Source organism: Tamandua tetradactyla, chromosome 5 (assembly GCF_023851605.1).
Source record: "Tamandua tetradactyla isolate mTamTet1 chromosome 5, mTamTet1.pri, whole genome shotgun sequence".
In the NCBI taxonomy this organism is placed as follows: Eukaryota; Metazoa; Chordata; class Mammalia; order Pilosa; family Myrmecophagidae; genus Tamandua; species Tamandua tetradactyla.
In genome coordinates this window covers 178721128-178746188 of record NC_135331.1, presented here as the reverse complement: position 1 = coordinate 178746188, position 25061 = coordinate 178721128, and the positions used below count along the sequence as shown (strand labels likewise).

Below are 25061 nucleotides of genomic sequence, written 5' to 3'. Positions count from 1 at the left end.
CACAAATCTAAGTTTTACTGATAACTTTAATCACATTTTATATTTGTTTAAATGGTGTCTATTTGACATTATATGTCAATATGTTATTTGACATTATATGTTATTATATGTTACATAGAGGGAGGGAGCCTTTGCAAATGGAAAAACACACATGCGCGCAAAAAAAAAAAAAAAAAAACATTGTTGATTCCTGGAGTGGGAAAATTCATAGAATCTTCCACCTAGGGTCACCCGTGAGAAATAAGCATTGCCTTCCTTTGGGAAAGGATTTTTTGGAATCTGGGGGTTTTACAGGTTCCTGAAAGAGACTGAAAAAAAAGAGAGAGCGAGAGAGAAAGAAATGTGAAGAGTTAAAGGGAAACTGTATCATCCCTCAGGCTACAAGTGACAATCCTAAATGATTTTCCCAAAATCAAAGCAGTAATTAAGAATGCCACTTGGCATTTCTGACTGCCAATTTTGCACTCAACTCACCTCATGTTTCTAATTTAATTTTAATATAAATAACACTGAAATTATCATGATCCTGATAGTCATAATATATTTTCTTGACCAAAGGATTGGTGTAGCATAAAATGGATCAAATCAAGAAAGGAGATATCAAAAAGCAAAGCCATTCACTACATGGGAAAACATGTTGGAACTGGAATTCCTGTGCCCTGGGAGCTTCATTTCCCCAGCAATGTGTTCATTTAGACCAGAATATGGAAACCAGTATTTTCATTTGAGATTAGTTAAAAAGCTCTGCTATCTAATCGCACATATATTTAATGTATACACCTATTTTAAGACCCATTTAAGAAACGTGATTTTCTAGGTCGGAGAGTCTCCTGGCTGTTCAAACCTAGCTGTGTTCTGGGGTGGCGCAGGCAGTTTCCCCACAGACCCCCAAAAGCTAAGGCTCTCAGGAGATGCTTCAGGGTATGCATCAACCATGGTGTGTTTTCCACAAAATGAAAGCAATGTATCTGAGATACTCGGTAGCTGCTTCTTATCAGTTGGATATAATGTTGTTCCAGGTAAGAGTTCATTTAGGACAAAAAGAAGAATTCTCCTTCTAAAACACCTGAAATCACTGGGCAAGGAATGAGTGAAGGCTTTGTACTAAACAATTCTTGGTTTGAATCTCAACTACAGTATTGTCCCACGTGAGCTTGAACAACTTATGCAACTTCTCTGAACCCCAGTTTCCTCCTCTGCTGAAATGGAGACAGTGATGGCTATCCCAGGAGCCTGCTGTGCAGATTAAATGAGATGCACAGTGCCAGCACTTGCCAGATGCTCATAGAGGGTTAGTTCCTGTAACTTAATCACATTATCTCCACTGGTCACACAGACTGAAGAACACTGTAAGGAGTTGGGGAGAAGTCACAAAACTAGCTAGCTAATTCTTCAGTGATGCATATCGAAACTACTTGGACAACACTAAGCTGAGGAGGTAACTCCTTTCTATAGGAAATCAATTTGGACACGAATAAAAAAAATTGAATTATGTTACCCTTGATGTAGAACAATTATAATTGATCTTAAAGCCCCTTTCCCATTTTTTTTTGTTTTTTTTTTTTTTTTTTAGCTTGGGCAGGCTTCGATAATTGAACCCAGGTCTCCAGCATGGCAGGCAAGAATTCTGCCACTTGAGCCACCATGGCCCGCCCAGCCCCTTCTCTTTTAATGGCTTCAACTGTGGTTAGAAATTCTTTGGCTAAAATAATGAAAAAATTAAAAAGCTATATTCAGACTTATTTAATGCAAGGACTACTGAAAGAAGGTAAGAAGTAAGGCACAGAGTAAAATCAGTTGAATAGAATAAAGTGATAGGTTTTCTTGTGCACAATTTGTATGGAAGTTATTTAAGTGTGTCTAGGTGAGTTTTCTTGTCAGAGGACTCTGTCAGGTCAAACTATGACTTTGAACTCTGTATCCTTTAGTCAAGGCAAACATGAAAAAATTGTATATTTGAAACTTTTTGAAATACAATATCAGGAAAAAATCTTTTTCATCTAAAGTTTAAATATAAAAGTTTGTTCTGCTCATATGCTTGATACTTGTAGGTTAAGGCCAAACATTGTCCCAAATTAATAAACTATAAATTTCATAATTTCAGATCGAATTCAAACAAAGCAAGTTCACATTTACTGATAGCAGAATTTACTTTACAAGTGACTTTTAAAAATATGGTCTATCAATGAAGTAAACAATGAAGAATTACTGAGGCTTCTGTTTATTAATTTTATTTACCAATATAATCTTAACAATTATTGTGTAACCCTTATAAAAATTTGCCTCCCTTATACCATCATAGAATATTATCTTCATATGATACCCTGAATTTGTTCTAGCTAAAAACACCTCCACCATACTCAGTTGTTTCCATTAGATATTCTATAAGAAATCCATGGCTCTGTATGCCAACCAAACAGACTGCACTACACTTCTGAGGGGTGACACAGAACTATATTTAAAAGGATTAGAAGCTATGGTTTTGACCTACAAGGAGCAGTTTAAAAGATGAGCCCTATCCTTGGTAACAAATGGCAACTGTTCAACATAGTTTAAATTTCTGAAATCATCCTTAAACTGCTTATTCCCCTGGTGAGCCCTTTTTCTGTAGTTCATGAATTTTCCTTGCTCTGTCTCAGCAGACCCCAGCTCAACAGTCAACCCTCAAAATAATTTCCACTTTTATCATTCTATTAAATAGGAATTGGTGGTAAATTCCACTTGCATTTGAAAGGAGACAGGTCAGGAAAAGCAGAGGAACGTATGCCAAAGCATGAGCATTGAGCTCAGAGTTCTGAAGCGGGGTCCTAGATAGTGCCCTGGCTATTTAGAATCTGAATGCAGAATATTCATAAAGTGACAGACCCCACCATGCCTAAGTGTATTTTGCAATTTGTTATCACAAGAGCCCTCTCTGTCCTGTACAGTGCTTGCCTAACTGCTGCTCAACCTCCTGGCATTCGCCAATGGGAAGGGCAATCAGAGCACAAAAGCAGCTTTCTCTATCCTTCTTCCATGAATGAGGAAAACAACCTTTTCATTTTAATTCTCAAAATCCAAGGTGCCCAGGGGCAATTCTAAGTAGTGTTCTGGGTAATTTACATGTATTTTTATTCTCCATTAATTACTATGGCAACCACTATATCACAAGACATCTATGCTTATTCAGAAATACTAGGAATGTGGTATATCTTCTTAAAAAAATTCACACTTAAAAGGTAATGGGAGTCCCTTAAGGGTGATCTTGTTTCAAAGACAATTGCTACCCTAAGACAATATGATTTGGAGTGTTTCATAGGGTTGCTTTTATTTGCAGAGGAGGGAGGGGGAGACAAGAAAACAGGAGGATGAGCGCTCTAAATACAGACTATGGTATGATATGGTAGGTAGTGAGAAATTAATGAGGGGCAAATATACAAGGTTTAAAACTCCTCAAAATGCATGCATGTCCAAGAAGCAATATGAGGGGAAAGGGAGGAAAGGAATTGCTTATCATAAAAAAAGAAGTGCTTGTATCAATATCTGTAACATCTCAATATGCATCAGATCCTTTTCACCCACATGAGAAGTCTCTGAGCAATTCCTTATTATGAAACACAAAAAGCAGAAGTCAACAGGTTCTGAGCTTATTCTTAGAATCCCAGTGAGATGAACATAAGAAACCTGTTTTGTTGCCACTAGTTTTCTGAGGCACAATGTCTAAAAGCAGAAGACTAGGAAGCAGGAAGGTGAGGATGTCAAAGCACAGTGGTGGGTCCTTGGGGAACTACTGGATCGTCCAGCCCTGGAAACCCAACCAAATAGGTGTACATGTCTCTTGGATCAGAAGAGACTTCTAAAGTTCACATCTGCCAACTGCCTACAAAGGAAAATGGAGGTCAATGTCAAGTTTCTCCAAGTTCTAAAAATCCTTTAGAACTCTTCATTTCCTGAAAACTTCCTATCAGCCTTAAGGAGACATGGTTGGCAATACTAATTTGTACTACAAACTAAGTTCTCAATAATGAAGGAATTGGCAGACTTGAACAGATATTTGCACACCAATGTTCAAAGCAGCAGCATCCAAAATTTCCAAAAGTTGGAAATAACCCAAGTATCCATCAACCCATGAACGGATAAATGAAATGTGGGATATACATACAATGGAATATTATTCAGCTGTAAAAAGGAATGAAGTCCTGATGTATATGACAACATGGATGAACCCTGAAGACATCATGTTGAGTGAAATAAGACAGACACAAAAGGACAAATACTATATGAGCTCATTGTTTTGAAACAATTAAAATAAGGAAACTCAAAGGGTCAGAATCTAAAATATGGATTACCAGGGAACAAGGTAATAGGGGGATAGGGAATGGGAAGTCAAAGCTTTAAATGAACTGGGTTCCTATTTGGAACAACGGAAATGGCTAGGTAATGTGCAGTGGTGACTGTAGCACAACCTTTTGAAAGTAATTAACAGCAATGAAATCTATATCTGAATGTGATTGGGGGAGGGGGGAATGTTAGATTGTATATATGGTAATAGAATAAAATTAAAAAATAAATCCATGGAACTACACTACACAATGAATTCTAAGCTTAAAAAGAAAACAGAGAGAAGGATTTGGATACCTTGGCTTTCCCAGAAGAAAAACCTCAATTTGTTTGAGATTTGGTTCCTCTAGCTTTTTACATCTTAGACTTGGGTACAGAAAGTGAATTCACTTGGGTGGGGACCCGAGCAGTTTTAAAAGGTTTTTGTTTGTTTGCTTGCTTGTTTTCATTTTCGTTTTGTTTTTGCCATCTTTGTTCATATATAGTGTGATGGTTACGATAACAGACTCTAAAGCCAAACAGTCTGACTTCAAATCTCAGCTCTCCCACTTGCTGTTTTATCTTAAACTTTGTATGACTCAGTTTCCTTCTTTGTGAAATAGGAATGATAACAATTGTAGGGAAAAAGTTGAAAATATATTACGGCAAAAATACTAATAAAACAGAGCATTTTATCAGCTCAATCTGGAGGAAGCTCTTAGACCCTAGTTTCTCAAAAACAGTAGCAATAATTAAGCAGAAAACTGTCTGCCGTGAGTCCTTTATTTGTGCTGCAAGCAGCAAGGCTAAAAGCCCTCTATGCCAGGTGAATCTAGCCCCCTCTGCTGTCTATGAAAATCCAAAGTAAATTCCAGAGAAGCCTGGGCACATTTCCCCCTACCTTCCCCTCACTTGCTTTCTAAGATTCACGTTTAGTGACATCTACTTCCAAAGTGAAAAGGCCCCCTAGGAAACCTGAAAACATTTGGAATGAAAGATTGTCAAAGTGACATGCCAGGAAGTGACTAAACCATAAGGGAGTGAACATGATAGGGCTTAATCCATTACTCAACCATTAGCTTGGAGAGAAATGAGGCACATTCACAGTGAAAACAGATTGGGTGAATTGAAGAGGCACATCTTCGGGCCTCATCAAGACAAACCAGCTACAGCTTTACCATGCCAAATTCCTGAGGCTGGGATACTGAGAGGAGAACAACCACTGGGCACTTTGGTGATGGTGACAGTGATGGTGGTGACAGCAGTTAACAACAGCCTTACTGAGAAATAAATGAGTGTAAGGAAAAAGAGCAAAAAGTCATTTGAAAGACATTACTTTTGCATTGCAAACAAGAGTAGACCTAAATTCTGATACGTGATTGAGTCACAATTATGAGCATTATTAAAGTAAATGTTTGCCAGGTCCATCCAGGACCTGTTAACTTCCTATTAGCAAAGCAAGAAACAGCTCATGTTTTCTAAACACTAACCATGAGCCAGGTAGAGCCAGGTGCATACAATGTATCCTCATATGATCTCTGTGGGGATGATACTATTACAATCTCCATCTGATAGTTGAGGGTCTAGAGGTTTAGAAGGGTGAAAGAGGAAAGGATTCAAATCCAGGCAATGTGACCCAGAGCCAGTGCCCTTAACCCCTCCTCTGCGCTGTGCCCTTTAGAAAATTACCCTAGAAAATTCTCTGAGTGCAGCACACAATGGATTATTTTACTCCATAATGACTCAGATTCATTTGCTCAAAAGCATTTACTGAGCATCCACTGCAACAGAAATCTTGCTAGAAACTGTAGGGAGTTACTACAAGAAGTAAGGCTGGACCTTTCCCCCAATAGCTCACAGTCTAGTAGGAAGATAAAAACTAAGTTGCAAGGTGGTCTGTGATCAGCAGTTAGAAAGGATGACGTGATATGAGCATTCAGTCATGCCAAGACCTTCCTTAATGCTGCACCTTTGCTATTTAGGTACCTATTGAGAAGCTAATTCAGCTTTAAGATTTGGAAAAGCCAGGCTGCAAAGGTCCTGTGCTTCAAATCAAAGAAAGAAGTAAAAACTGCCGTACTTAAATTCTAAATAGTTTAGGTCTTTCTTTTCAAACAGGCCCAGGTATTCAAAACTGGGTTCCCACAAGATGGCTTTAGGGTATCTCCATCCACTAGGAAAATGTAAAATTGTAGCATATGATCTGGTCCTAGCAGGTATCCACTGGGGAGCTTCCCTTGCAAGGAGGAGCCCGCAGGATTGGTAGGTGCTGGAGCCCAGCATGTGGGGTGCACTCCCTCACTCCACCTGTTCCATTTCCACTTTCAGTCACGATGCCCCAGCTCCCGTCTTCCTACATGTTCCAACCCAGAGACAGGCCCACTCCCCAGCTGGGGCCAACCACAGAACTGTAGGATCTGGACCAATCAACTAGACCAGGAACAAACACACATTCGAAGCAAGGCCACGGGCCTTTCCTGGAATTGCTACAAGGCTCTTGCTGAGTCACAGGCTATGAACCCTGCCTTCCTTGTGGAAAGAGACTGCCGGCAGGATAATGTTAAGAAGAAGTAAATAGGTTCTAGAGGTGGATAAGCAAAAAAAGCAGACCAATGATAACATCCTTTCAGCCCCTGCCTAACTAACGCTGGTCACGCTGCACTTTCCAAGGACATGAGACAATAAATTCCATGTCTGTTCATGGCAACTTGAGTTAGCACTAGGAGGAAATTTCAGAACCAAATAGATTCAAGCTCTACCAGTGCCACTCAGTGTTTACACGACCTTGAACAATTTAGCCTCTCTGATTCAACATCTCCATCCTTAAAATGTGGATGAAGCTTTTGTGAGACTAAACAGGATAATTCATGCCAAACATTTGACAGAGTGACAGATACCTGGTAATTCCAGGACACTGGAGAGCTATCAACAACCCTAATTCTCTCCCCATCCCCACCATCATCACCATCATCATCATCATCACAGTGTCTAGCTGTTCCCTAACACTTCTGCAGTGCTGGACAGAACACAACCCCTGACTGCAGACTGTGTAGAGCTCACAGAAGCAAGTCACTAGCGTATTTGATCACCTTACCCAACTGCGCACCAAGAAGCAGGAAATATCCCAGCTGTCTTCATCAAAGACCCAATGCTGGCATCGCACAGTGGAAAACAAGAATATGGAACCAGCTGATATGGGTGGCTTACACTCTCCCAATATCTGAGGTAGTTCGAATCTATGATTAGAAATTTTTCATAGGAAATGACTGTTCTGGAGGCCCAGTTCTCCTCTCACCACTGTGCATGCTACTGTTCTCCTAACATCTTATTTTTCAAAGCATTAAGTAACTGCTTCCACAATTGATTTGGAGGGCATTTATTTGTTTTTAACAATGCACACACAAAAAAAGCCTTGATTGATCCTTCCCTCACTAGTAAGTATTGATATATAAAATTAGAAGCCAAGGCTCTGGGTGCAGAAATTGATTCTCAGGCTTAGGAAGCTGAGAGTAACACATTATCTCCAGTGATGCAGAGAAATCTTCTCCATGTTCGGCAGGGAGCAGTGTCTATTTTGTCATCCACACTCTGAATGGACATTTCTATACTTCTCTCTTAGTTACTGCCCATTAACTACGGGGCCAGGCTCCACGCTAAGCATTTCATATATATTTTCTTGATTATTCTTTCTGACAATCGCTGTTTCTATGTAGAAAACACTCACAAAGCAGCGTGTTTCTAAAAGAGAAGAGATGAAAGTTTCATATTTTCTATGAAATGGGAATAGAGGGAAACCCTGCCAAAAGCCTCTTAGAAGCTGTAACACCTGCTTCTGACTAAAAATAGCTGCTTACCCAGACCAAGAAAAGAATCTGTTCTTTTCTTTCAAACTCTGGCTTCAGAAATCTATCTCCATGAATCATTTCATCAACCATTGATTAGCTTCTCTGATTAGCTTCTGTAATGACTGCAATAGAAAATACAAAGCTGTTTTGTAGGCAACCAGTGGAGTGATTCACTCACCCAACCCACCATGTGCCTACGACCCAGGCAGAAACTTTGCCCCAGAATTGAAGCTTGAAGGAAGCACATCCATCCATTCATTCTCTCACTCAGTCATTCATTCAACAACTATTTGTTGAATACAATATTTGTTGAATACAACAGCTGCTATATGGCAGGCACTGCTCTTTGGGGAGGAGAGGAGTCTGGAAAAATTTCCCGCTCTCTAAGAAGTTCTCGTGCTTTCATTTAGATCTTCTCATTGTATCTCCGCAGAATGTCCTCACTGCGGAAAAGCCCCAAGTCTTTCAGAGTTCCTGCTCTTTACATCCCCTGGACCAGGGCTTCTTGCCCCGTCCCACACATTCAACACCATTTCTCTCTTTTTCTCCTGAGCTAATAATAAGCACACCTGTTCATTACTTTTTGTTCTGATTTCTACTTCTGCTTCTCCCCAGCAAGAATTATTGAAAATTTGTTGCCCAAATGATAAATTCAAGTCCTATTCCTAAAGAAAATATGATAGCACCATAGCTATACTTGTCTCATGATTTTCAAGTGAATCTCAACTCACAGACTCTGACTAAACTCAGTTAAGAAGCTCTTTCTCTGCCGTCATTCTTGTGTCTCATCTCTGCATGCTTTACTAGACTAAATATTAATAAGTATAATGGCTAAAATGTTTCAGGTACAGATCCAAGAGCTATAAATGTACTATCTTATTTAATCTTCCCCAATAACCCTTTAAGGTAGATATTCTTATTGTAATTTCACAGGTAAGGAAAGTAAAATTCAGACAGTTTAAGTACCTTGTCTGAAGTCACATGGTTGATACATGAAATGAAATCAAAGGCTTACTACCAGCAAATCCAATTCACCTTGCTCTTACACTGTAATTACAAATAGAAATCCATGATTTGAGATGAGTGGTTAAGAGTACATCACAACTCTCCATTTCTCCTCTACCACTGTCTCCTAGCTGACTCCTTACAACCAGCCATGTTGTCCTCCAACTCACTGTCTATACTGCAGACAGACTGATCTTACATATAACAAGCCACGTGACTCTTCTGCTTAGAGACTCCAGAGCTACTCAGTGAACTTAAGACAAAGCACAGACTTCCAAGGCCTTGTATGATCTGGCCTCTACATAGCCCTCCAACATTTTACATCTCTCTTCCTCTCCATGAGGCCACAGCCATCTGAACCTGTTTCATTTCCCAGTGTACCACACTTTGGCTCCTCTGTCTGCAACATTATTCTCTATACCCCACCGTCCTCTCCTCCAGGTGTCAGCTTAGCTGACACATGCTCAGATGCCTTCCCTAATCCCTTAGACCAGGGTCTCCCATTGTTTTTTACTTTATTATGTGAGATCATTCATATACCCAGTGCATAGCACCAGCCTGGCACAAAGCAGGCTCTAATAAATGCCTACCTAACAAATGAATAAATGGGTGACATGATGGGGGCCGCCTTTCACCCCCATTTCAGCATTCCAATCTCTTCCATATAGTTGCCTAATCAAGACCAGCTCAGGATTATCAAAGGTGCCTCCTGGTTGTGCTACAGACTGAAGTGGATATCCAAGACATCAGCAAGTCACAACAGCCCATCCCTCCTACCCTCTGTGGGTCCACATCCTGGGCAAACCAGCCCTCACACTATAGCTGGAGCAAACCTGTCTCTGCTTTTCCTTAACAGAAGTGTCCAATCTGAAAAAGAAGAAAAGGTCCTGACTTGTATTCAAGGAAGGTCATCAGTTTCATGGCAAAGCATATCGGTTAAGGATGCTTTTCAGCTGCAAGTAAAACAAATCTCAAATCAAACTGGCTTAAATAGTTAGAATATTAATTAACCCCCATAATGAAAGTCCAGTGATAAGACACACTCCAAGCCTTTGGCAACGCAGTCAGTTGCTCAATATCTTCAAAGACCTAGGCATTTTCCCTTCTCCACTCTGCTGTCCTCCTCACCAGTGACATCCTAAGGTGGCTACCAATAGCAATCAATAGCAATATGGCTGTTTTCTTGTTCAAACCCAGTGAGAAAATCTCTCTCTTCACTATCAAGTGTAAGTCCTTCTCTTCAGTCTGACTGATCCAGCCTGAGACCTTTACCCATCCAAGACCAATAACAATTTCAAGGCTCTGGAGTCCGAGAGCTTATACTAACCATCTGAGGGTGAAATGAATGCACTTATGAAGGAGCCAACAAAAGACTCTGGAGAACAAAAATTCCAATGCCAATGACAGAAAGGAAGGAAAACACCTACGTCGATCCAACACAATTATGTTTTCCTCTTTCTCTTTGAGATAGCTCCTGAAGATGTCACATGGAAATACTCTATATTTCTTTTGAATATGTGATTGTATGTCTTCTTGCTGACGCTAGCTTCTCTTCAAGTTAATCATCTTCCTCTGCAGACCTCGTGTTGAGTCAGCACTAAACACTTAGAGGTTTATTGCTTACAGCAGCTATAGAAACTGCTTCAACCAACCCTGTACAGAGGCAATACAAATGATGTCAAGATTGCAAGCCAAATGGCTCCACTACTCTTTTTTATTTAGGCAGATCTTCGATAATATCATAAAGCAGAAGTTTCTATCACTCCATACTGGATAAAACATCTCGTGCTCATGAGGCAACAAAGGTTAAGAGGTTTAAAGAAGTTAGGAGCCCTCTGACTGCCCTGCTGCTTAAGGTGTCACATTTATGTTTTCAGAAACAGGAATTTAAAAGCCAACTAGGTTCGCTGACACTTTTAGAAAAACTCTGTAAGCTAATGTTCAATGAAGATAACTTGTCAAATTAAACCCCTTGTGGAGTTTTTCTAAATATATGGAGGGATCTAATATTCCCTAGTTGGACTCCTCATCTACCACACAGGATCTTCAACTTCTAAACTCTCTCTGTGTGGGCTGTTTACCTCCAGAACATAAGCACATGAACTACTCCTTAAATGACTGAGTTGTGATTTTATTTGGGGATATCAGCATATGAAGAAGAAAAACTACATATAAATGTGTGCTGTAGAAGTTTGTTTCATTTGTCAGAATGTCTCTGGGCTTTATTGTCGTTCATAATCATAGATTGTAAGAGCGGGAAGGAGATTTAGTGACTACACAAAAATGTGTAGTCACTTGTTAAAATTCTCATAGCTGTGACATAGATATATTCTCAAATATTTACTGACCAGCATGTCTCTGAAAGTTTTCTGGTGCAGTTGATGGCTGATCCCACTGGTGGAGGATCCAGGACATACTCCAAGAGACAACAAAGTTGACCTCTGGTGCTCTCCTATACTTGTGTGCTCTTCTACCCTAACCCAAAACATTTAGAGTAGTACAATTCCCCCTGCAGTCAAAATTCAGCCAGACCTGCTCAATGTTCCATGGTCCAAAGATGCCTTCTGTCAGTGCTCCCATCCTTTCGCATCACTGATTTCTTAAAAGGAAAACAATCTAATTGGTTGACTGAAATAACAACTCACTAACCAGACTAAAATATTCTTGAGAGCAGAGCCCTAACCTTAACTGTGTTTGCATCTCCTAACTGTACTTGGAACTACATGTTCCTGAAAGCAGACATGCAAAGGATATAAATTCAATTACATCTAATTCTCCCAAGGTGATACATTTAAAGAAGAAATTTAACTCAAATTAATTTCCAACTGGTAAAAATTGCTTAGGAAGACATTTAGGAGCAAGAATAAGAAATGTTGTTCTCCCTTCCCCTTGCTAGTAGGGTCTCACTACCATATGACCCTCTTGCATTTCCTTGTCAGTCCGCTCTATCTATACCATTAATCCATTAATCAAGTATTATTCAATATCCACTATGTTCAAGCATTGAGCTCAGCACTAGGAAGAAAGCAATAAAAAAGATCGATATGGGCTCTACCTGAATGCAGATATCTCAGCAATCAGTTTCCTTCTTCCCTATTTCTTCCTGGGCTTTCTATCTGGTAGTAACAACAATACTAAACACAACTTTGAGTACAACTTTCTCATGCCAGATGGTGCTCTAAGTGCCAAAAGTATGCAGTCATTTAATCCTTACAAAAACCTATAAGAAGAAATTATTATTATGCACATTTGTGATAAAAAACTGAGATCACATCTCAGTTTTTTAAATCATTTTTTTATCATTTGTGATTTTAAAAACCCAAGATCACAGCTGAGATGCTTAATCTAGGTAGTCTAGCTTAATCCATGCTGACTATAATGAACCTCAAGTAACTTCTATTTTCATTAATACAACTGATTTTCCCATAGAAAGTTTCTTGGCAGAGTTGAAAACTTTAGTCAAAGAGAGTTACTACAAGGTGCATTGTTTTAAAGTATGTGTAGGACTCACGCAGCAGCACCCTGAGGCGTTTTCCTAATTCTGGCACCATTTAAATTCTCTGTATGTTTTCTATATCTCACCTTTCCATACATCAATTTTTATCAAAAGCTAAAATTCATCCAGCATTTACTCTGTGCTAGGCATTATGACATACATTATCTGGGAAAATAAAATCAGACATCATTAATTTGCTGAAAATAATTTCTCCTTTGAAGGAGCCCCTAACAGATCATTTGTGTCTTCATTCAACAAAATATTACCTAGTACCTACTCTGTGCCAGGTTCTATGTAGGGTGTTGAAAAGGGAACATTTACAGTCCTCACGGACTTACAATCACTGGCAGAAATCAGACAAGTAAATACTATAAAATAGAATGTAAGCACATGGAATGGGACAGTTTAACCCAGACTAGGGGGGAGGGTGTCACAAAGGCGTTCGGATGCATCTGTGCCTTCCTGTTTCAGTCAAACAGCTAAAAAGCCTTATAGACTGAGCTTCCATATTATCGTTTATCTTTAGATATTTTTCTAAAGCACTCAGAGTTCTGCCTAATGGCAACTAAGCTTGAGAACGGATGCTTTATAATACCATTCATTGTTCTACTTTATTCATTTCTTATATTTGAAATACTTCCACAGAAAAAAATAATAATTCACCAAAATAGGGATTTCGACATGTGACAATGCTATCTGTGATTTTTTTCCTTGTTTGAATAGTCAGTAACATTTGCCTAAGAGCAGCCCAGTAGTCTGTTCCTTGACGTCATTTCCTTTAATGGTTAAAATAGTAGAGCAATATTAAAAAATAAGCCTAGTTCTCTACAAAGCTTTTTCCACTAGCATACAGACATCTCTACTTCTTGAATGTTTTATCTCCCTCAATCACCTTTTCGAAGAGTTGGTGACAGTATACAAGAGAGTGGAAACTTTATTTTTAGGGAAAAAAAAAGTATATTGAATAATCTGGTCCCTTCACCTGCCTCCCCAATAGCAACTAAAAAGGAAGAGAATCCTCATATTCCTAAACCCAAGGAACCAAATTCCAGCAGCGACAAAGGAAGGCAGAGAGATGACAATTCTCCTAAGACATCTTTTGTTGTTGTTGTCTTAATGCGCCAACCCATAGCCCAGCAAATTGCAGTTCTGGCACACCAGAATATTCTATATACATTTCATTTGCATATTTTCCACAATCACTGTTTACTCTGACAAACTGATATCCAAAAGGGGCAATCTGATACCCAGTTGTTATAAATCCTATAAATAGTGTTCTTACTCTGTCACTGTCCAAAGCATGCTTTCAGGTTGCAATTAACTTGGGGTATAGAGAGGTAATAATTGTGGTCTCTTCACACTGGACTCAGATAAGTCCATTTATCTGCATTAGAGCTACAAATGATCAATTTCCTAAAGCCAGGACAAGCAAGCACTTCATCATCTACAATTCTTTATGTTTGAGAGCAACCTAGCCTTCAGTAGGGAAGGTTAATTCAAAATGGAAATAAATGGGAAGCCTCAAGGAAAAGAAAAAAACATTAAGGAAGAATTCAGGCATTTCTGCCTAAAAGGCAATAAAAATCACACAAATTATAAGAGTCAGAGGAGGTAAAGAAATATGATTGTAAAGCCAACTCATCATACTCATTGTCACCTGAAACTGAAGTGTTGTAATGAAACCATATGTGGCTCAGGGAAATTATGGAAAAAGACTTTCTGGGGTGGCTATTTTCTAAGTGCATTCACACTTTCAGATATAGTTAGCTCAAGGTAATTCCACACTGAATATTTTTATTTGTTTAGGTAATACCAATTCAAGGGTTTGGAAAATGAATTATTTATTTTTAATGTGTTTTATTTTTATTTCAGTATCACACAATAAACAGATTGATAGACAAATGGAAGGACAAATATAAACAGAAGAATAGATAGATTGATATGGCAAGTGTGGCAAAATGTTTAAATTTATAGATCTAGATCTCTGGAGGGGGAGGGTGGGGTATGGGGGATACAAAGCGAAAGGGAAAAACTTGCAAATTAATTAATTAATTAATTAAATTCTTCTTGAACAACTCTGAGCCAAAAATAAAGAAAAAAAAACATGACAAGAAAATTTGGAGGCTATTATCAAATAAGAAAGACAAATGATTCCAATGGCAAACTATCTTCTGCTTAACAGTCTGAGAGAGAGAGAGTGTGTGTGTGTATGTGCACGCGTGAAAGAGAGAAACAGATCAAGACATAAAGAGACAGAGAGTCATTAAATGGAGAGACAAAAATCATTACAAACATTATCTAACACACTGCATCAACTGTTTGGGAAATAACATATAATATTATATATTTTATATATAATAATATATATATATTTTTTGTATTTATATATGCCCAGAAAAATCGAGAAAGGAAGAGTAAGGGGTAAAGAAAAAGTCAAGAGACCTTGGATAGATCGATCATATTCCTCTGTCTTTTCTGGAAACTCATAACATTTCCAGAGACAAAAATGATTTACACTTTATGATGAAATCTGGAGGCAGCATTAAGGGTGGCTGGGGGTACTCTGGTTACCCCATCTCTCCATGCAGTCCGTACAAGTAAACACACGGTCTTTGTAAATGTGTATTTTTGCTGTGAAACAACGCTTTAAGACAAGTTCCCTAACCCTGCCTCCAACAAAACAGGTGCCCCCAAGCCTTCCCTCCTAGCAATTCTGGAGCTATCAATGAATGAAATAAATAGTCAGAACATGCATTTCACCCCGGCATTCACTAAGTGATGGTAGTGTCTGTGTTTGGTGGTTTTTGTCATGTTTCAGACTTACTCCATAACCAGCTAAAAACTAACTTGCACTGTTTTCGGGGACTGATTACCTCCTTTTGGACTGGCTTGAATGCCACTCTCCAAGTTCGGTGGTATTAGGGAGAAGATAGTTAATTTTGTGAAGCTGCAACATCCTCTCTGCCTCCGGAACAGATCTCCTCTTCTCATCCTCCCTCTTCCCCACCCACACATAACACCCCCCCACACAGGCCCCTTCTCTTCAAGCAGTCACCCCACCCACTGGGGTTTTCCGAGTCCCCTGCGCTGCCCGTCAGCGCTCTGAGCAGTCTGTAAGGCTGTCTGTGGAGGAAAAGGTCCTCTCTGAGAGTGCAGTGTTTCAGGGACCCAGAGAGCTCGGACAGAGACTCCAGCCATCACTGCGAGCACAGTCACAAAGGACTCCTCTGATCCCACAGGCATCTGGGCTTCCCTCATTAGCACATTAAAGCTGCTCTGTCCCTTCCCTCTGAGACACTCTGTCCGTCCACTGCCGGCCTCTAAGGAGTCTTTTAGATCCCTGCTCCTTCTGAAACCTCCCCAGTTCAAGAGGCACTAACCCTTTCCCGCAGCCTGTCAAACCCTCCTTTAGGAACCTCAGGTACCATGGAAGGCCGGTCACTCTGGAGGGCACAATTAGAAAGCAGAGCATATGCCTCCTGCCAAATGAGTCTTCCCAAGAAGAGGCTTTCTTTAAAATCACACATACAGCGCAACAAATACAGTTAAATATATCTAGCTAAAAAAAAAAAAAGAACACAGAAAGTAAATAGACTTGAGTCTTTATTAACAGATCAGTGTATTTCTGTTTCAATTCAGACTCTAAGGAGGCAGTGAGAAAAACAATGTTGCTAAAGCAGTGACTTTGCAGGGAAGTCTCCCACCCACCAAGAAGGCAGGTTGACATCTACCACAGGCCAAGGCAGTGCAGAGGCACAGAAACCCAGGCTCTCCTTTTTAATGTTGTGACCAGGATAATGATTACCTGGTGCTTGACAGTTTCCATAACCCCCTCCCAGATATTCCATTTGAGAAAACCAAAAATCCTTCAGGAAATGGAGGGTTGGGATTATTTTAGCCTCTTTACAAATGAGGAAATTTAGGCCCTCAAAAGTTGAGTAAACTTGTTGAGACAGAGAACACATCACATCCTAAAGTTGCCAGACACAAAATTAAAGTGACCTTTAATTCTCTTTCCTTCTCACACCCCATTTACAAATATAATCAGCTCTACTGAGTCCTACTGAGCTGCCTCCGAATGCCTGCTTACTTTCCAGGCTTCTGAACAGCCCCCTTCAGAGCTGAATCCCCTGAAGTTCTTGCTAGCCTCAGGGGTCCAATCTGGTTCTGAGTTAACCCTTTCCAAGGCAAACCCTAAATAACAACAGCTTCTTTCTGCCCATCAAGTACTCCCACTCCCACCCCCACGAACGCCAACTAAGCACAATCCTGCTATCCTCTTTCGTATGTTTTCTTTCATACTCTTCAAAATGATTTCCCACTTCTCTCTCTACAAGTGTCCTACACCCTTTCCCCAACACCTAGCACCTCCTTTCTCAGTGGATAACCTTGCCTCAGAGCTCGCTGAGGTAGAGACCCAAGGGTAACTTCCTTTTAATTCCACCACCAAATCTGCCAAATCACCTTTTTTGTACCTACATTCTCTGCCTTCCCTCTTGTACTACAGACAGGTCCTGGCTTCTCCTCAAGGTCAAACCTCCCCCCTGTGCTATGAATCCCACCATCTGTAGCCTTCTCAAAGACTTCCCTCCTTTGACCCCACTCTTTGTTGCATATGCATTGCTCCCTCTGTACCATGTCATTCCCATCAGCACAGAGAACTGCTGTACTGTCTCTTCTATCGTAAGATTTTCCTTTATTCTTTTCCTCTTTAGGGCAAAACGTTTCAAAAGTCAAGCTCTCACTCCTCAACTCACATTCCCTCCTGAAAGCATTCCAGCCAGCTGTCCTTCCATTTCACTCCTCTGAGCCTGTGCTCACCACACCCTCAGCATTCTCCCATTCTCCAGCTATCTGACCTTTCCACTAACTAAACCTGCCAGAAGGAAACTCTCAACTTTCTACTTAAAATGTGTTCTTCTCCCAGTCTTTTCCACCTTAGTACATACCACTGTCATCCGCCCAACTGCTCAAGCTCAGAAAACCCAAGAATGTTTCTTTATTCCTCTTCCTCATCAAATCACTCATCCAGTCCCATGGATCCCACCTCCCAATGCAAACCATTTCCACACGCAACCATTTCTCTCCCCCTCCACTACCACCCTTCAATCCAAGCCTTCAACACCTCCTTTCTCCAGCAGCCACCCGCCTCTCCCACAATCCAGTCTCCAAAAGCACTCAAACCCTTAGCCAGAATATTCCTCTGCTTAAAACCTTCCAGTTGCTTCTCATCACACTTACAACAAAACCAAGGCTCTTCTCCCTGCCTGCTGGGGGCCTCATAAACCTGGTGCCTGCCTCCAGCTCTCTGACCTCCTCCCCTACCACTCTCTCCTGCTCCTTGAGTCCTAACCTCCCTTTCCTTTGGTTCATTATGCCCTACTTACCTCATCTTAGTATCTCTGCCTAGAATGCCCTACCGCCTTGCCCCCAGGTGACCAGTTCCTTTTGGACCTTCCAAACCTAGCTTCAATATCACCAGAGAGAGGCCTCTCTGACCACTCGAATTGAAGTCCCATCCACTACCTCTCTGTTGCATCATCTCCACTTTAATTCTCTGCCTGGTATTTACTAATATTGAGCATCTTTCATATACATTTGTTTATCACTTTCCCTACTAGAATATGGGCTCCATTTCTGCAGTACTCTCAGTGTCTAGATTGTGCCTCTCAGCTGACTCAATAAGTACTTGCTGAATGACTACTAATCTCTGCTTCCCAGGGCTTTGGGTAAAATCTAACCAGTGGTCTGGACCTCATCCTGGGCTCCCAAATAGTGTTGACTCACCTTTCTGTCACTCAGACCCAGCATTTGCTTTCCTTATCTGCACTCTCTATTCATCCCACTTACGCCCATTCCACAGATCCAGGCTGCTGTCCTGTATCCTTTCTCAGGTCTAAACAGTTTCCCTGCCTAACATGCCAGGATATTCTTTTAAGGTGGCAGCCCCAGCCAAACTCCAGGCTATTTTGTTGAGACCTTGACATTTAATATAGCTATTGTCAAACTTACTGTGCTGCCTCCACGCCAGCAGCTTGGAATTTACAGATTTCCAGAGCCATCAATGGCACCAGCCTAATTCACGAATCAGCCTTAAATCCCAATTAGATGCATGGCCAAAATCCAAATTAACTGTTGTTCTCAACTGAACACTGGGGGAACCACTACTTATCAAACTATCTGTGGTAAATGATCAGTTACTTTTCAATTCATAGCCAGTAATATTTTTGAAAAACACAATAAAAATCCAATTACTAGAGAAAAATGAAATGAGAAAAAGCAAAAACTTACAAAAATACAAGGCCCAATTTTTTAATATTAGGACAAAAGATACACAATATTCTGTTAAACGTCTCTGGACATTTCTAAATGCTTACTGTCTGCTTCTGTTCACACCACGGCCTGCTTTCACAGCGAAGGACCTGCACAGGTCGGCAGATCACACTCTCAAATACCTGGCTTCTGCCTGCAGGCCACCATAGTAGCTTATGCAGCACTCCTACCCCTCTCTGCCATGGTAAACAGACCTCTTTCCTATAGCAGCTTCTAAATAGATTTTGAACAAACAAATACTGAACACCCACTATGTCTGAGGTGCAACTAGGTGCTTTCCCAAATATAATATAACATAATCTTTCTCTTCCTGGCCCTGGCCCTGATTCTGTTCCTATCACAGCATTTTCCTCTCTATTTTGGTTGCCTCCATCCCAGTTAGGCAGTGGCTTTATAACTGTAATAGCCTCCTAACTGATTCCCCAAACTTCAGTCCCTCCTCACTGTAACTACCCTATAAATTCTACCAAGCAAATCATCTTCAGGCATATTTCCTATCATACTATTTCCTATCATACTCAGTAACCTGAAATGATAATAATCCACAGAACAAAATCTAACTCTTAATTCGAACATCTAAGGCTTTTCATTATCAGACCCCATCCAGGTCTGGGTGATATGATTAAAAGCAAACCTTTCTAAGATCAGTAGTAAATAATGACTGAAGGATGCATTACAGGGAATGATCATCGCCCTGAACTCAAATGAATAAGAGAGCAACACTAAAACCTGGGGGTGTTTCTTCTACATTCTGCACTCTACTTTTATGAGAAATGGCAACTAAATAATAAATGAGCTCTTGCATTAAGTAACTTAACTTTCCTATACCATTTACATCTACAGCCAAGTACAGTGAAAACAGGCATGTATTATGACGGTCCTGAGGCACTGAAGGACCTTGAGAATAGTAAAAGGTCAAAAAAAGTTACATGAAGACATATCTATTTTATTGCATGTTCATTTTTTGTAAATGCATCATCTTTATCCAAGCTAAACCAAATAGTCCTTTAATGTGAACAATTACTTCTCAAAGCATTAGTCATAAAGAGAAACATATTAGATGTCCTTTTATTTTTATTTTTATATATTTTTTCCTTTAAGTAAAAATAAATGCATCCTTCAGTCATTATTTACTACTGATCTTAGAAAGGTTTGCTTTTAATCACATCACCCAGGTTCAACTGGAATATTTTGTATCAATTATCCTCATTACTAGCTCATCTCCCCCTTTTAATTTTGACACCTGTTAGGAGAAGTAGCCTCAGGAAAAGTCTCACTATCAATTTCTAAATAAAAGTCTTCTCACTTGATCAGAAAGGATAATCTAAATTATAAGTTGCCTACATCAACAGGATGGAATATCTAATTTAGGCATAATTCTGTTCACTGGCAACTATTCTTTTGGTTCTCCATGTACCATCCATTTTATCTAATGTCTCAGGAAAGGCTATATATACATTTTGTCCCATCTTACGTGGTAACTTTCCCACTTGGACACTGATTTTACACAGGCTCTCCCGTGCATATTCCTTAGTGCTCCTTAGTTTAGAATTTTTTTAAAAAATCTAAATGTAGATTGGAAATCAGTTAGTTTCAGATCAAATGAATGGATAACACAGGCTCACTAGTCCTTCCATTCTAATGTCTAAACACATCCACTACAAAAGACACAAAAAGAGAGAAACCCCTTTAAAACTTGAGACAAGTCAGTGTGTTTCTTATTAGGAAGAAAGTGGATCAAAACTAGATTTGCAAGGTTATTTTTTAAGAATTAAAAATAATATTCAAGAGGAAAAAAGGTAAATAAAGGACACACATGCAAAAACCCAAAACAAACTACCACTCTTTCTACCAAATGTTCTACCAAAACATTTCCTTAAATGATCACTTTAGAGGAGGAAATCTTCAGACACTTTACTATATAGATTAGTGTCTAGACCCATATGTTTCTAAGAAATCTACCAATATCAGCAGTTTCTAAGAGAGAGCATCAACAGTTTGTCCTTGAAGTATTTTATTTTTATCATATCTTGCTTGCCTGTGACACAGTAATAAATATTATTCCACACTAAGGAACAAATGAAGAAAAGTTTGCCATAAGTTTCTCCTTGCTTGAACCAATGAATTATTCCAAATCTTTGTAAATTAAAGAAATAACAAATACCCTGGCATTTAAATCATCCTGAATGTCTTACTGCCCATTTCCAAACTAACTTGGGATAGGATGCGGGGAAGGATGTCAAATGCCCCATTAATTGGTTTAGAAAGTTATCTAGCACTTTCTCTCTTACCAAAGTCTTGGATACTATTATATCCATATCTAATTGCTTTACAGAAAGTGAGTAGTCAGTCAATCAGTGAGATGGCCCAAGTCTCATGTACAAAAAACCCAACTCTACAAGCCTTTAATGTAAGGGGAAAGGACATGGAGTTATGCAAAGGAAATAACATGATGTGGGATATGTAAGGCAGAGTTTATTAAGATAACTGCATTTTTATTCTAAGCTCCTTGACAGCAAGTATTTAAGTTAATTATTAATCAGCACTTCTCTCTTTATTCCTCAGTAGACAGGATATAGATAGCACATGTATAGATAGCTACCCAGGTTGACAGGTAGCTGGTGTGATAGACTGTGAGCAAAGGAGGTAGCTGACAAAGCTTGAGTTGCATAGTCTAGCATTCCTCATCTCACTGTACCATCTTCAGTCTCTCAGCCCCATCCCTTTGGCCCAATGGGGTACAGAGAAGCTGACTGAGGCAATGGCCCCATTCAATCCTTGGAGAGATTCCCCAAGCCAGCTCACAGCAGCAGAATGCTGCTAAACATATCTCTGCATGCCAGAGGTTGGAGGGATATTTTCCATATTGGCTCTAGCTTTGGGATTTGCAACCAGTTTCTGCTAGTAGCTAAGTTGCTTCATATCAGGGACAGATGAAAAGAAATGACAGCCAAGAAGCCAAGTGGGTAGGGCAAAGCAGGTGAAGAAATAGATGTATTAAGGAAGGAGGAGGTGGGAAAAAAAGGGGGGGAGGCGAAAAAGATGGAAAACGTGAGCAGATCTTAAGTTTTTAGTAAACGAGCAAAGCCGCTTATGATTAGACCCCAGTGGGCTGCCATGTAACTTTTACTGACTCCCAGAGGGGAACACCTAAGCACTGTCACAGCACCTTTGAAGTTCCACTCTCCCACATAACTCTTCTTTTACTCAGAGCCCTGACACTCAGTAGACCCTACTAGTGCAATCTCCTATTGACAATTCTGGCACAGAAACCAAGCCAATCAGTACGCCAAGGAAAGTATTCCACTGAGAATCTTTAATGTATTCTGATTTCCACTCTCTTCTTACTAATATATGTTGTTTCTCAAAAGAAATATTTTCTTATTTAAAGAAAGGAAAAGTAATTTATCCAATAAAAAAATATTATATTAAAATTCTGAAAAACTTTGGAAGACAAGTGACTTTAAATCTGAAAGTTATACCCAGGATTCCATTCATAGATGTGCCTGTGAGCAAATGTCATTAACTTTTCAGCCTAAATTTCTCCTTATAAATTAAGAAACGCACGATTCAGATCACTGGTCAAAGAAGGCTTAGTAAAACACCGAGTTCTACCCATGACATACCATGATTTCACTTTATTTGCCTATATTGCTGACACAGACCCACAACCACCACAGGCAACAAAAATGAGTTGGATAAATGAATTTGGGCGGAGTTTTATGCTTTCCCAGGTGTGTTATTCAGTATTACTTTTTGAATTCTCAAAACCATTGCAAGAAAGGTAAGGCAAGTATCATAACCCACATTTTCCAAGTGAAGAAATGTAGACCTAAGGAAATGACGGGCCAAACACATGGCTAGTTAGTGGCAGGGAAACGGTGACAGCCCAAGACCCCTCACTCCCAGATCAGTTATTCTGTTATTCTGGACTCTCAAGATTCATTACATGTCAAGGTATAACCTGCACAGAGTCCATAATAACTTACAACTAGGTAACGATAAATGAACTATTGCATAAGAGTTTTCTAGTTTGATGAGAGAAATTAATAATTAAAAATATGTTCTGCTTAAAAATGTAGAGAGCCAATGTCAAGGTATTTAAGCTTTAAAAAAAAACACAGGTAATCATAAAGAATAGGAAACCCACATGCTATATACTGAGCCAACAACTTCTTGATTTTTCCTGCTCATTACCTTTTAAATGCAATATTTTTGGAAGGTGTTGTTCTGGGCTGCAAATCAAAAGAAAGGAAAGGCTTGATTTTCTAAACTCATGTCTCACTTCAAAATGAATTTCTTCTTGCTTGATAATAAATGGAAACACACAGAAGCACCTACAAGTAAGTTACTATACATTGTCTTCACAGGAGAGTCTTGAATGGTTTGGGTTTTGATATAACTAACCCCAAAATGAGAATATTTTCCAAGTCTCTATTTCTGGACATATTTTGTGCTCCCACTAGAGCATGAGCACCAGGCAACTTCATATGAATTCTTAAGAGAATCTGGGCTTCCCAAGACCATGCAACACAGAGACCTGTATCAACAGAACGACAGGAAGTGTTACCCTACAGATGCACCGAAAAGCACACACGCACCCGAAAAAAAAAAAAAACAGAAAATCTATTGTGTGATCTTTCTTTAAAAAAAAAAAAAAGTGGCAGCTCTTCAATCATTTCAAGTTACTTAAGTGGAAGTCTCTTGCACATCTCAGTCGAGTCACGGGCACCAGGGGAGCCCCATCTTCACGGTAACCCGGGTCCTCACCCTAAAATGCCCCTGCCCTTGATCGATCCACTGCGTAGATTCCAGCACTGGAAGCCCGGTGATCCGCGTTCGCCTCCTGCGGTTTCAACCCGCTCTGGAATAACGCGGCGCCTCCTTCTCGCACCCTTCCCGGACCGTTTTTGCACTTTGCCTGGGTCTGGTCCAGGCCTCTAGCCTCCCTTTCCCTGCCCCCAGCCGGCCGGAGTAGGAGCGGCGACCCAGCAATAGACCGGAGAAGCGCGTCCGCCTCCCGCCCGCAAGGTGGTCGCAGCGCCCGGGGCCCCACGGGAGGCAGCGCGAGGCCGGCCACTTCCACGCCATCGCCTCCGCCGCCTCCGCCCCAGCGGTCTCTCCTCCGACCCCGGGGCGCAAAGCTAGGGTGCCGGCGGCCAGGGGAAGTGAGGCGACCCGCGTGTGAGCGGGCGTGAGTGCGGACACCACACAGGACTGCCGCGTCCTCAGGACCCGCCTCCCCCCGAACTCCTGCCTCGGACCTGCGGGCAGCCCAGGCGCTTCGGGGCTCCCGGCGCCGGGACAAAGCTACCGCGGACAGCCGGGATCCCCGCGCGCTCTCCGTCAGCGAGGGGCGCGGCGCCGCCGGCTCTCCTGCTTCTCCCCGCGCCGCTCCGCGTCCCGAAGGGCCTCCCGGGCCGCCGGGGAGTTGAGGAGAGCCCGGCCCGCGCCCGCAGCCCGGGCCCCCGCGCCCTCGCCCGGCGCGCCGCCGCCACTCACCTGTTCAGCACTTTGCGGAGCCTCTGGCGCACGCCAGCCCGGGAGGGGGCGGACAGGCTCCCGCCGCTGCCGCTGCCCTCAGCCGGCAGGTTCTCGATGGTGGTCACCACATGGTTCGGCGGGGCAGGCGGCGGCGGGGGCTGCAGCTGCTGCGGCTGCGGCTCGGGGGGGATCATCGCGGCGGAGGCGGCGGCGCGGCGGCGATCAGAAGGCGACCGGGCGCATCGTGCGCCGGCTCCGGGCCCGGGAACGCGCGGAGGACCCGGCCGGCGGCCGCGGCCCGAGAAGACAGCGAGGCGCCCGCGACTACTGCCGCCGCCGCCCAGCCCGCCCCCCGCTCCTCTCCAGCCCCAGGGTGCGCGCCCCGGCTCCGGGGCCGCCGCTGCCGCCTGCCGCCCTGGCTCTTCTCGAGCGGCGTCCCCCGAGTCCTGGCACGCCCCGCGAAGTGGTCGCGGAGGGAGTGGGGCGGGGGCGCCGGGCGGCGGGGAGGCTGGAGGAGCGCCCGCGAGGAGGGCGGATGGGGCTCCTTCTCTGCCCGCGCCCAGGTCTTCTCGGACGAGCGGCGGCAGTGGTGCTGGCGG

The 25061-nt window shown here is 41.6% G+C and overlaps 1 protein-coding gene across 1 annotated transcript in view; it reads right to left on the bottom strand.

The window, feature by feature from the left end:
• SLC35F1 (solute carrier family 35 member F1) overlaps positions 1-24656 on the bottom strand; it is a 430621-nt gene extending 405965 nt beyond the window's left edge. The window contains exon 1 of the mRNA XM_077162752.1: positions 24481-24656. Within this exon, the coding sequence (XP_077018867.1) occupies positions 24481-24656 (176 nt within the window). The remainder of the gene's footprint in view (positions 1-24480) is intronic.
• Positions 24657-25061: the final 405 nt, after the last annotated feature.